Raw genomic sequence first — 14,117 nt, 5'->3', positions numbered from 1 at the left:
TGGGAACTTTGTCTTAGAGTTTACCACTACATTCCCCTCAAACACGGTAATGCTGGTGGTACCTGGAGGCACTCAAAATAGATGCAAAATACTTCCCTCAATCTAAAGGGCCTTTATCTCTACTACACCATTATGCTGGACACTCTTTTTACAGATACAGTGATGAAAAGTAGAGCTGCTAGGTGGAGACTGTCCTTGGAATGCTGGCCCAGCCATTTACTGAGTTGTGTGACCCTGGACACCTTTCTGCTTCAGATTTTTCGCTTGTAAAATGGAGATCACACTACTTAATCCTTAAGGTGGCTGAGTATTCAAGGGGAAAATACATACACACACACCCTGCTTCAACTACCCACTAAGCATTAGAGTATACCTTCCAACCATGTCAATTTTGTGGTTCACCTTCATGTTTTCTATACTCCTCCTACTTGGTTCCAGTCTTATGTTCCTGGAGAAATCATTCCTAGAAGAACAGATGCCAAAAAGTTTCTTGTTTTTCCATGTGACTGGGGCCAGAAATTGTAAACACAAGACTTTTTGTAGACCAGATTCTAATTCTCCCAGGAGGCCAAGTCATAAATAGAAGATCCCGAAAGTGGGATGTTTCCTCAGATATATTTGGTTGGAAAGTTTTTAAACTTTCTGATTTTCCTCAATGTTTAGGGAATGGAAGATTTTTAAGAAGTAAAAAATAAGACCAAACAGGATAACTTGACCAGTATTTGGAAAGACTGGTAGAAATATGGCCTGAACTAAACATAAAAAATAAACATAAAACTGAGGTATGACGTTACAGATTATGAATGCAACTAGATTCTCATCTCGCATTTCAACAAAAGGACAAATAGACTGGCCTAAAAATACAGAGGAACAGAATCATAATTGCTTTCCATGAATGTAAGATAGGAAGATCCTGACGTTACAGGTTCCAATTATTTCATCCAAATCAGATAAAATATTTAATGTAGAAAATTTTGTTAGGACTCTTTCTACGCCTCAACTTTCTTCTGGATTTGCAACAGCTCCTAGCCCTCAGGCCACACCTGATAATGCTTTCCTGAGACCAACAGTGCTACTACGGACTCAAGATCCTCACTGGTGGAAACTTGGTATCTCAGGTTTTTAGAATAGTATGCTTCACCCAACTGCTTTCTCATTTACTTGCTAACAAAACAGAAGGCAAACAGTACGCCAGTAAGAATGAAAACCAGAACAACATACTCCTGGGTCATATATTTACTTAATAGATTCAACCTAATTTTTTTTAAAGGACACTTAAATACATCTTTTCTATATGTAACATCTGCCTGGCAAAGACCCTACCCTCAAATTTAGCTTTTCATTCAGCAAGAGAAGCTCACCTTGTGTTTGAATCTAACCCGGAACTGAATATTTTATATTCCTAATTTATCCATCTAACCAAAGCGAAGACTGCACATGGATTTCCACACAAGTACCTTCCCAGTACCTGAAATCCAAGTGCAGCCAAGGTCTTGAACACACGTTCCCATACTGGACTACATTCACAGCAATCGGGAGTATGATAACTGCACTTGGGTTTCTTCACTTGACAAAATTCAAGCATTTTAACAGTAAGGGTAGCTGTCCACAAGAATGTTATAAAAACTAAAATCTAAACAAAGACAATACCAGCATTTCTTGATTCTGGGGCAGAAGCAAGCAAATACCAGTTTACAAGCACGGAGGGCTCCGGGTTAAGGTTTAAGGTTTTGTTAAGTCCGAACTTTCACTTGCAATTCCATTTTTAAGCTCTCACCCACACCAGCCACTCCTGAAGTGTTCCCAAAGCGGGTAGGGATTCCCTTAAGTAGGATACAGGAATCATAGTAAAGATGCTGGGGGGGGGGGGGGCACAATCAATCATAACCTGGACCTGAAAGGCAGGAAAGAACTGAGCCTAAGTTTGTTTTTCTCACTGCAGTTGCTGTTACATATATCAAGTGAGAATGGGGACATGAGAAAGAAAAAAAGAAAAGTCAATCAATCCAACAGCTTGGTTTCCACTCTATGGAAACACGAAGCCTAGTCAAAAATAAAAATATTCTATCACCCCCTTGTTCAACACTCTGACTCGAGGAACACCTACTTTTTTTCATGGTAACACTATGTTCTCCAAGGATCATGGGTCATATAAGTTAATGTGAACTTCAAAAAATGTCATTTTCTGTGGGGCGCCTGGGTGGCTCAGTGGGTTAAAGCCTCTGCCTTTGGCTCAGGTCATGATCTCAGGGTCCTGGGATCAAACCTCCCATAGGGTCTCTGCTTGCCTCTCTGCCTACTTGTGACCTGTCAAATGAATAAAATTTTTTTTTTAAATTTCATTTTCTAGACAAGCAATCTGCTCAGAACAGTATTTCAAACCCCTAAGAGGTTAGTACAACGGGTATGAACCAAATTGCACTAATGCGTGCTTAAAGTAAGCACTCACTCGGACACCAAAAAAAAAAAAAAAGTGGACTACGAATACCAATTTCTGACAGGTTATACTAAGTCATGCTTCAGTCCTTGCACTATTCTGAGTCTGTACATACACTTTAGCCAATATGGACATGTTATCCAATAGTCTATAAATAGAGACCAGTATTACTTTTAAGAATGGAACATGTTTGCCACTTACTAATTAACTATCAGTCCTATTGTAAATCAATGACCAATTAACAACAAAGTGGGTTTTATCAACATGTGAGCAGCAATTTCTGAAACCTAAATGCTAAAGGAGTCCAAAAGCAGTCACGGACATCTTTAAAAAATGTCTAAAGCCAATTATCTGAATCAGAAATTATAAGGTGATAGCATATCTGACCAACAGATATATTTCACTTGGTCCATGGTGTTTAAGTATTTTTGAGTTAGTTGCCATCATTTTAAAAATCAATTTCCTGAAAAATCTGAATTTCAGGCTACAAAGCAGGAGAGTGAAGGATGAGCTGGTGGACCAGGCCCCCAGTCCCAGGGAGCAGACTGGGCAGGCCAGCACCAGCACCACCAGCACACGCGTGCTCCCCGCCCTGGCCCCCAGTCCCAGGGAGCAGACCGGGCTGGCCAGCACCAGCGCCACCAGCACACGCGTGCTCCCCGCCCTGGCCCCCAGTCCCAGGGAGCAGACCGGGCTGGCCAGCACCAGGGCCACCAGCACACGCGTGCTCCCCGCCCTGGCCCCCAGTCCCAGGGAGCAGACTGGGCTGGCCAGCACCAGCGCCACCAGCACACGCGTGGCTCCCCGCCCTGCACCTCCTCCATCTCGCCCCTGGCCCACCCACCCCCTCACAGTAAAGGAATTAAAACACTCCAAACTGTGACAAGGTATAATCAAAACTGAGGACAACCCTTCATACTTACCCAGTTTTTAGAACACAGTAGTTAAAAAGAATTCAACACACATCCTGGCTATTTCTCAAGCAACTCTGTTAAATCACTTTTATTAACTCATGAATACATTTACAATTCACATTGCCATCTCCCAAACAGAATGAAAAGGACTTAAGTTACCAGCATTACTATTCCTCTTGGTCACATTCTTGTTTCTTCCTTTATACACTCAAACACACACATCTCAAGTCTGCTCCAAGGGATGCCCAACACCTTATACCATCCCCGAGCCCATCATGCAACTTCAGGTGAAATAAAATCAGCAGGTATCAAGTCACAAATTAAGCCTGAAATAAAGTTGGATTTAGAAGACTGGCAAGGCAACATTAAAAAAAAAAAAAAAAGTATATTCTCTTGCAGAAGGTCTTATCTTGGACTTGTTAGATCATAAGTATTTCTGGCTTACAAAACAATTACTAAAAAAATTAAGCGTATTAATGAAATATATACACTCCAGCAACATGTGCCATAAAACACTGTTTTAATTCCTTCATAAAAATAAAATGTAAAAGGAATGGAACAAGTTCTTAAAACCACCAATTAAAATAAAATATGTAGTTTTATAATACACTGCTGTATCAAATGAAAAGTAGACTAACTGAAAATACTATATAGTGGCAGAAATCAATAGGCTACCAACTATCTGCTACAACTGTTTTTCCTACTGAAGAGAGGTCCTCCTTACAGCTTTAGCAATTTGCCCATTAGCAATCAAACATTTGCTAAATAAAATACTAACTACTAAATACTAACTATATACTATACAATACTAAATACTAACTACACTTGCCTCGAATCACCTTACTAATTAACAGCCTATCTTAAGTAATTCTTCTCTTTAGATTTTCCCTATTCTTTACTTTTCCCGATTTCTCACCTAAAACATACATTAAGTCTTACTGAAGTACTAGTTATAATCAAGTTGGATGGGAGAGAGAAACACAAAGACCAGACGCAAACAGTTTAGCTCTTGATGAGGAGTCCCAGTGCACAGCGCCTGGCAAAGGCCAGCAGCTGTTACTAAATGATAGACATCAGTCTAACAAAGAGGTTGTTCTAAGCTGGTGGAGCCCATGGGAACCCTCATACACACACTCTACATCTTCCAGATGCAAAAGTTTGCCTTGCCTCATTAGCACGCAAGCTATTATGTAGTATGACTCATGTTCACAGCGTCAGATACTTACTGAGCAACTACTCTACTCCAGGCTTGACTAACCCTCAGATTCTGATAAAACAACTTACACATAAAAAAATTTACCTTTTGTAGTCTCTTCATCATTAAGGTGGTAATAATGGAAAACTAGGCAATTAAAGTTCCATAACTTGCCCGATATCACAAAGCTACTTCAGTGACACACTGAACACCTATTACATCCAAGGTCATGTTACCACTTTATCTTCAGACTCTCCATCTTAGAGATCACTCCCATTTTACAGCGAGGAAATGAAGATCCAAAACAGTTAAGATCCCTAGGAGGCAGGTGCCAGGAAGCAAAACCAGTCGATCTGTCTCTAGCTCTTTCTAGTTTCCCAGTGCCAGTTCTTTGGTTTATTCCGACATAACATAACCAGTATCTTCATTTGAGGATCTTACGTTCTTCTATTCATTTAGAAAACAAAAATCAGAGCACTTACTAAAGAAGCTTTCATAACCAAAACAATCATACCCAAAAATAACAAGCAAAAAAAATGGATTAAAGCTAAAGTAGGAAATCAAAATATCATACATACGTACCTTAAACATTTTATTTAAGTTTAACCCATAAATGTACATGCATTTGCCAATCTTAACATGGGGTGAAAGCACCTGGAGAATGGGACCGATGAGGAGGAGCTCCTTGCTGATTGAAGTTCCTTCTGCTTGAGCTAAACCACACCTATAGATGCATCATCTACAAATTTTCCATTTTCAGTTTCATTAAAGTGGAAAGCTTTCAGAAATCCTTGTAAAGCAGTCTACATACAGAATCCTTTGGGACTAGGCTCTTCTTCCTCCCAAACTTTTAGATATTGCAGCCATGTCTAATTCTACAAGCATTATTTTAGTAACTCACCTTTATCAAGTCTTTCCAAAGAATCCAACTCGGTTTTCAGGGGAAAAAAAAAAAAGGTCTATGCACTCATTTCATCAGTTCACGTGATATTTAAAATTATTATTTACATATTACCTGCCATGAAATATTCTTGGAAACCAGCAAAACTGCAGATAAACATACACCTTGCCCAGTGCAAGCCAAGTGTACAGACTTGAAAACAACTTACTAACACAAGAGGTCAGCATGCTATCACCCACAACGTTTCAGAGATGAGAGCAGGAATCCTGCGAAGGTAGCTAAGTGAACATGGACATGTGCAATGCAGAGCAGAGGACAGAAATGAAACAGGCTGAACCCTCAAGAATTTGTCATCTGGCAAAGGAGATGAACATTCACCGATTAACTACAATAAGAAAGTGATCCATGTGATAAGACACAGGAAAACACCATGCAAATCCAAAGGAAAGGTTACAGTCTATACTGCTAACAGTGTAGGGCCTCAATATATATATATTTTTTAATGTACGAAATGAGATAAAATGGACTTCAGGCAAGTATTCACGTGGACCATGGGTAATTTCGAGAGGAAGGGCATTCTAAGAAAAGCAGTATGACACAGGCACCGAAGAAAATGAAAGGTAATGGTATTTATGGGGATTTGCAACAGGTTGTTTACTTGATATACAGAAAGGAGAATGAAAGAAACAGAGAGATGAAGTTTAAAAAAAAGAGGGGGGGTCCCATCAGAGGTGGCCTTTTATGCCAGACTTCAGTCTGAAGGTCGTTGTAAAAACCAGGGGTGCTGGTATTTGGCAACAGTGCTGACACACTGAACTGTTACGGAAGGGTATTAAAGTAATCAGAAAGCCACCACTACACAGTGCTTTGTATTATTTCCTTGCTAAAAATGAATCTCAAATGAAATCTCAATTGTCTTAAAGTGTCTCCACAACAGCTATTTTTTGCACTCCAAGGGGCGCATTCAAGACAGGCATTAACCATCCTCTCTCGGCTCTGCGTTAAATAGACCGGCTAAGAAACTGCAAGAATCAAACTAGAAATATTAGTGGTTCAACTAGAGCAGAGAAGACTACGTGGGATTGGGATTACAGGAATATGAGGAGTTGAATTTGTTCAGCCACAGGTGACGGAAGACAGAGAAGTCATGAACCGTTAAGTTTTAGGGCAGGCAACTCAATTTTGAACTACACTGAGTTTGCAGTGCCAAGGGAACATCCAGGAGGTTATGACCAGCACACAAGAGAGTACAAAATGCCAGGGTTCTTAGCTTGTTACGAAAAAAAAAAAAAAAAAAAAAAAAAGAAACAAAGAAAAGGCAAATCATCCATACGAAGGTGAAAGGTATAGAAATACAAGGAAGGAAAGGAAGGAATCAAAGCAGAAATGTCAGAAAATAGCACCATAAGAAGCTTCGAGAAATACTGAACCTATGAAATTATTTGTATATTCTTAATCGAGGGTCAGCAAATTCTTCTGTAAAGGACAAGAGGAAAAATATAAACAAATGAACAGGGTTATGTTCCAATACACCTACATTTATGGACTCTGAAACTTGAATCTCCTAAGAGTTTTCATGTCATAAATTATCCTTTTGAATTTTTTTCTCCTACAACTTAAAACTGAAAAATCCTTTCTTAGCTCACGAGCCATAAAATACAGGTGGCAGGTTTAAATTGGCCTGTGAGCCACCATTTGCCAGCTCCTCCTCTGACAGAACAACGAAGATAAGAGAACTGGATTAACTGTCCTCTTCTAAACTTCTGAGGGTAGTTTTTCCTTTAAATATATTAATAACTTACCAGATGTTCATTAAATTTGAATGATTTCCTTCAATTTGACTAATTCCTTAAATTTGATTCTGCTGAGAGATAACTACATGTGTTGACAATAATCCCTGTTGGTTAAGAATACTGCCTTCCACTAAAAAGAGGTAATCTTTATCTTGAACAGAAAAATTACACTTGTACTACAATACAGCAAAGGCGCTAGACGAAAATTATTACCTTAGAGTCTGTCCCTCACTGCATTCAAGCTATTTCTTTTTCAAGTGGTTTTGTAATCTAAAGGTAAGAAGATTCGACAGCAGTCTGCACATAAATTCCTAGATTTTAAAAAACTTAAAAACATCAGTAATGAATGTATGAGTCATGAATAACAATTAAGGGGGAAAAAAATCAGTGCAGAATGTCAACTTCCAACAAGCAGTCTTAATAAATACAAACCACGTCTGGTGAGGAAGGACTCCTTACCCCCAAGCCACTCCTTGTACCTTAGCTGTAGCTCAGGGGCAGGAACAGGACTCCTTCTTCAATCACTTGCTGCGGCAATGAGCTGTAACCCAAGAAAACTGTAATACCAAATGAGAGTATAACATTGCCCACAAGGCTCAAGTCTTTCATTACTGGATAACTATTTTAAGTTGTCTGGTTTCAAGCAGACAAAACACAAAGGGTGATTATTATTAAGCTGTTCAAAGAGGGCCCATTAGAAGGAAAAAAACTAACTTAGCCACCTGACAGCTAGGACAAAGACATTTCCTTTTGGACTTTGGTCTGCTACCATCTGAGAGCAGAAATGTCACTATTTCCTCGTTACCAAATGTTGCCACCAAGCGAAGCTACAGTGACCTGTGTTTGGCTAGTCCCATACTTGAGTTTATCTACGTCTCCAAAAGTTATCTAAAACTGTAAACATTTTATAGGCATTTCTTTCACAAGATCCTACCTGGGATACAACTCTAGAGCAAATACAAAACTTCTGCCAGTCTTTCTAATCAGAAAGGCTTGACTAAAGAAAAACCAAAGACTCTTACCGCAGAGTCAGAAAACCTACGGCTTTCCATGTATCAAGAACTGGAATATTACTACCACTTGTATTTCTCAACTTAACAAAATCCAGGTTATAAAATAAACTCAGATTACAACATAAAACGCTTCACCCACAAAGAACTACTTCAATGAGTGATTTTTTAAAATTTAAAATATAATCTGCTTTTCAATGAAATTTAAAATAAGGAATATTAAACATAAAGTAACTGGTGAACTCTGTTTTAAAGAAAAAGAACTCAAGATCTCCAAAATACCTATCTGCTTTTTTACTCCTCTTAGGAAAATACATAGAAGATACATAATGCTATTTTATCAAACACATAAGGATTCATTTAGCAGTTAAACTAGTTATTATTGAAACCATTAATCTTCAATTCCTCACGTAAAAATTCCTGAATAGCAACTGAGAAAACTTCAGGAAAAATATGTGTCCAGGGCTTTCAGAACTCTAAATATGCCAACTCTGGGTAAACATACTGAGACATGATAATTAAAATGCTCCTAAACTTAAAAAGTTCCTAAACTAAGTAACCACAGAATATAAATGTTCTGCACAGATCTTTTTTTTTCTTAAACCTCAAAATTCCTCTTCCTGAACCCATCCTAAGAGTAAAAATTTTATACAGTTTATACAGCTTTTCCTAGGCTTCTCTACACAGTACGGGGCTTTATCATTCATGTATCGGCAGTTCTGTCTTCTACCTGAAATTAAATGCCAATATTTAAAGTCTAATTTCAAGGTGAAATGAAGGGACATCAGCCACTTCCTCAGCCTCTCCAGAGAAGGGTCCTCAGAAAGCAGCATCAGACCTTACCCACCACCAATGCATAACCTCTCTTCTTCACTTGAACATTCCCACTGCAAGAGGACAAGGCAGAGGTGAAAAGAACTCTCCGCAAAGGCAGTTCATTTCTTTTTCAGTTGTTAGAGAACTCCTCTGATGTTATCTTGATATAGGTGTAACATGACTCAAATCTTTTTATTCTAGGGACCCTTCTATAAATGTGGTCTAAGACTGGTCGAAGCAACAACCTTTTCAAATGGCTTTAATCATCACCTCTGAAGGCCTGGTTTCACAACACCCATTACATTACCACGTCCAGTTGCAGAATTTAGCCACACTTTTACCTACTTTTCATACTACGAGTTAGGGAGAAACAAAAATGAGACAACTTTTTTCATAGTAAAAATTAGGGAGAAACAAAAGTGAGACAACATTCCAGCTAAAGGGCACCTGCAAATCACCTCCCAAAATTTCTTCTTGGGAGGATTGGTAACTATATTCAGAAATGCAGAAACCTGGATGTGTGACAAAAGCAGACTCATTTAACTCCCAGTTGCAAACTGAGAAAAACAGCACTGGAAATTCTAAGTGACTGATCAACACAAAATTGTACGGTTCAAGGAGGACTCATTCTGTGTATTATACCTTGAAACCTTTCAAGGGGAACCCCCACAGCTGACTGTGCTACAACGCAAGGGGTCTCCCATACAAGACAAGCTGAGAGCCTTAACAGAGTTTCTCCATTTTCAATTTAAAAATTCTTGTATGCTCATTTTTAAGGAGCCCAGCTAGGGGTGGAAGGAAGTAAAATAGGGGAGGAGGGAGTAACGCAATCCAAAGAGACCAGGAATGCTCTTCAGGCTTCTAGAGCACTACAAAAAAGAAACAGAAAGGAAGACACCTCAGGGAATCTAAACAAAAAATGCTGGGAAAACTACATCAGTCTCAACTTCCACGCTTGCTCTAAGAGTCGTCAATATAAGCCCGTTTCCTCAATCCCAAGACACATCAGTGAGTGGATGGGGGTTAAACCATCCCGTTAAAGGGGATGTACACTTCAGGATCTAAAAATATGAAAAACATGCCACTCGCAACCGAGGCGTCACTACATGCCTCCAGCAGACGAAACAAACTGCCACAGACTAGAACTGGGGTTCTCCAGGCCTGCCAAAGGTGTAGGAGCTCACAAGTGGCATTTCAGCATCACATAAACCTAATGTGAACATTTCCATCCATCCCCCCCACCCCCCACCAAGTATTGGTCTTATTTTAGAATCCCATTTTCCTAAGTCGAAATCAAAATCATTCAAAACCAGGAAATGTCTGTTATACAGTTACAGCCTACTCCAAATCTAGTTTTATGAACAGAAAAAAAGAAAATAAGAGAGAGAGGTTTTTGTTGTTGTTTAATCTGACTTTATTCAGGTCAAGAACTCTTCAGACACAACTTCATCGTTGTTACACTGTCCTATCTGCACCCACGGAGGCCTCCTCCAAGGAGTTGTTCACCTTGATTTTCTGTTAATGGGTTGCCCCCCCCCTCCACCTCAGAGACTTCAGGGAAAGTATTCAATTATCATTTTCACCACTGCACTATGTGTCTTACCTGAACTAAAGAAATGTTTGCACCACATACAGGAGCACACAAAAAAAGAGGATACAAAGAAATACAAGTAACATGGTAAAGCAAATACATTTAAACTACTCTGCTTGGAACCCCCTTAACTAACAGATGTACCTGGCAGCTACACTAAAACCAAAGAGTGTGGAGTTTTCATTTTAAAGGCTTATGGAATAAACAAGTATTATGCCTGTACTCTGACTAATGCTACCCATTTGGTCTCTAAAACAAGGTAAGATAAATTTCAATAACCACATTTTCCAGGCTCTATGGTATATTGCCTAAAAAGCACAGGTTAAAGGGAGGGCTTAACCAATGTCTACATAATTTAAAATGTTTCCTTTTTAAAAATAGGCTTCTGGTTTTTCCTTGTTTCTATTCTCCTTAAGCAGTAACATCTCAGCGTGAAGGGAGAAGGGCCAGGAAAGGGGAATATTCCAGAGGCTAAACAATACAATCTTATCTTTTCCCAAATTCTGGGAGAACAAGCTTGGGGACACAATGGCACGCCTGACCAACCTCTCTAGACCTCGTCACGAGGGACTGGTGTCCTCTCCCGCTTTTGGGTGTGCGGTGACTAACCATCTCCTAATGCCCCGTGACCCCCGGCTCTTCTATAGAAGTTGGACCGTGAAGCCAGGCCTAAATTTAAGCTCAACCAAACTTCAGTGAATAGCTACTCCTCCGAGTGGACCCAAAGCATGATTCTAGCGCTGTCGAAAGTTCTGCTTGCAAAGTTCAGACATGGTAGAGCTTTTATTCCTTATCGTATCTGGGCGAAGGGTGGGGGAGGTGGAGGGGGGCACACACCACACTCTACGTTACCGAATTCACGGGAAGGATGGGGATTTCGGCGAAGGCTTGTGGAGTACCTGACCCAGCACAGAGGACGAAGAGCTGCCTCCGGGCCGCGGGGCCCTGTCCTCGGCCACACCATCACTTGCAACGAAGGGGCTGCAGGCTCGCTTAGCATCCCTCCAAACCTGAAATCCCCTACCTCAAGATCAATCAAAAGCGGGGGGGGGGGGGGGGGGGGAGTTTCTTCCGGAAGGCGCAAAAAAGGCCACAACTCGGATGAATGAAACTGGGCTAAGGGCACCCGGAGCAGGATTTTCGCTGAAGTCAGAAAAAGAGAAGTCAAAGATTTTTTTTAACGTGAGATCGGTCGGAAGCGCCCGTGGTCCAGAACACTGCACAAACCACGCTGTGGAGAACGTTTTATTGAGCGCGGACGGCTCCGGGGCGGCCGGCGGGCGCTAGTGTGGAGGCGGAGCGGGCGGCGGCGGCGGCGACGGCGGCGGCGGGGCCGGCGACGAGGCAGCTTGGCGACGGCGGGCGCGGGGCCGGGCGCTCGCGCGTGTCCTCCCGCGGACCTTCCAGGGTCTCCCGCGCCCGCCCCGCCCCCCGCCCGCCCCGCCGGCCGGCCGCGTGCGAGGCACACCCTCCCGCGGCCGCGCTCCCGCGCGGGCACACCCCCGCCTCCCGCGCGCACGCGGCCTCGCCGCGCCGGCCGGCCCACGCGCGCCCCCTCAGCGCGGACGCCCGCCGCCCGCCCGCGGCCCCGGCCTCCCCCCACGCCACCCCGGCCGCACGGGGAGGGCGGGGGGCGACGGCCTAGCGGCAGGGGGTGAGGGGCGCCCGCGCGGGAAGGCGGGCTCTGGGGGGAAGGTCACTTACCCGCTGCATGGCTTTCAGGATCAAAGCCAGCTCGTAGCGGGGCATGCCCGGTCACACCGCGCGCGGCTCCGGAGCGAGCCGGCTCCCGGGACGCAGGAGGGGCGGGGACCGCGAGGGCCGGACGGACGGCTGGGCCGGAAGGCTCCCGGGCGGCGAAAGCACGCTCCGGCCGAGCGAGCCCGGGCTTTAAGGCTCTGGCAGCTGCGCAGACGGCCCGCCACGCCCCCCTCAGCGCGCCCCGCCTCCTGCGCGCCCCGCCCAGCTCCCTCCTTAAGGCGGCCGCGCCGCGCCCCCTCGACAGTCCTTCTCCCCCAGGCGCGCCACCCCCGCCGGGACCCCTGGCCCCACAGCCGCTGCGCGGGGGCGGCGCCGGGGGTTCCGCCAGGAGGGGCCAGCGCGGGCCGCACTCCGCCTCCGACCCTGCCGCCAACGTTCCAGCTACCTACGGTTCTCGAACCAGCTGGAACTTTCCATGCCTCCGTCTCATCCTGGGCGGCGGGCGAGCGTGCGCCCTCGTGTGCGCGTGCGCTAAACAGTGCGGTCTTGTCCGTGCGCGCGCCCCTCGCCCGCGACTTGTCGGCGCGGGGGACCTTCTAAGGCGGCCACGCTCTTACGGGTGGGGTCTCAGCCGGACCTGGGCTTTCCCCGCCCATGGTTGCGCAGGGGAGTTCCAGAACGTTCCTGCTAAGGACTGCGCTTCCGCGCGCAGGGGATGCCCGGCGCAGCCTGCCCCTTCGCGCCCCCTGCCCACAGCCGTCCTCGCGTGGCTGCAGGCACCGGATTCCCGGGGTCCCCTTCCCTGGCGAGGTGGGCGCAAGGCGCCCGCTGTGGCCCACCGCGCGCGTGGTCGGCTGTGGCCCCATCCCTCGCCGGCTGCCTGACCTTGGCAGGCTTCTGCAGAAGGGGGATGTGAAGGGCACCTACTTCCCAGGGCCGCGATGCCTTTGAGTGAGCTGATGCACGTAAACCGCTGAGAACGATGCCTGCACATAGGCGCGACACAAGCATCTGTTGTTGTATGAGCCCGGCCTGCCCCACGTGTAGTTGCCAAGGGCAGGCTAATACTTTGGCTCAAACGGATATTCTTTAAATGTTTGCTCAGATTTCATTTAGAGGACCAGCTGAGAACTTGGAAAGCCGTTTAGTAACCGTCTGGGAGCATGAGCGTGCCCTGGAGGAGGAGAGGCTTGTGGTACATTCATTCCCTTTACCCCCGCAAACAGGCACACAGGGCTCACCTTTCCCTCCAGCCAATAACGACTTTTCCCGGCAGGCAGGCGTAGTACCAAATGCATTTTCTCCAGCTCCACTCCTTAGAGACTCCTGCAACTTAGAGCCCCCTGCAATTGTCGCCCCTGCATAGTATGCTTGTCCCATTAAAAGGGCCTGTGGGTGAAATGTTTGTCTTTAAAGTGCTTTAATGCTAATGGATAAAACTTCGCGCTTACTGTGTATCTGGCCCAACGCTAAGGCTCTTATACGCCTCTCCTAAAATTCGTACTCTGTGAGGCACGTACTATTATGAACCACAACTTCAGGGCTTCACGCAAAGTTTATGTAACTAGGCCCAGGTCAAACAGTAATAGAGATAAAATTTGGATCCAAACTATAGGAAGGCTGAGCCCATGCTTAGTCCAGCTTCTGGTTCTCTCCCACCGCGCAGATTAAAGTGTCAATAGTATTATTCGGTTGATGTACCATGTAGCCCATATAAACTGAGAATAGAGCCCCGGTGCCACCTTATCCGGAGACCCTG

General features: G+C 44.4%; 2 protein-coding genes across 5 annotated transcripts in view; both read right to left on the bottom strand.

Moving 5' to 3' along the window:
* The window catches only part of SLC5A3 (solute carrier family 5 member 3), a 31,499-nt gene extending 18,673 nt beyond the window's left edge, over positions 1 to 12,826 (bottom strand). The window contains exon 1 of one of the 3 annotated variants that reach the window (XM_032354271.1): positions 12,808 to 12,826. The gene's annotated coding sequence lies outside the window, so the exon portion shown is untranslated. Of the gene's footprint in view, positions 1 to 12,361; positions 12,461 to 12,803 lie in introns of those variants that run through there. The other 2 variants (XM_032354266.1, XM_032354257.1) reach the window with 2 other exon arrangements.
* The window catches only part of MRPS6 (mitochondrial ribosomal protein S6), a 66,664-nt gene extending 53,833 nt beyond the window's left edge, over positions 1 to 12,831 (bottom strand). The window contains exon 1 of one of the 2 annotated variants that reach the window (XM_032354285.1): positions 12,808 to 12,831. Coding sequence is in view for 1 of the 2 variants with exons in the window: in XM_032354279.1 (XP_032210170.1) it covers positions 12,362 to 12,406 (45 nt within the window). In the remaining variant the exon portion in view is untranslated. Of the gene's footprint in view, positions 1 to 12,361; positions 12,468 to 12,807 lie in introns of those variants that run through there. The other variant, XM_032354279.1, reaches the window with a different exon arrangement.
* Between the last annotated feature and the right edge of the window lie 1,286 nt (positions 12,832 to 14,117).

This window comes from Mustela erminea, chromosome 1 (assembly GCF_009829155.1).
Source record: "Mustela erminea isolate mMusErm1 chromosome 1, mMusErm1.Pri, whole genome shotgun sequence".
Classification (NCBI taxonomy): domain Eukaryota; kingdom Metazoa; phylum Chordata; class Mammalia; order Carnivora; family Mustelidae; genus Mustela; species Mustela erminea.
Note: the sequence above shows the minus strand (reverse complement) of the source record. Positions and strands in the feature narration are given on the sequence as shown.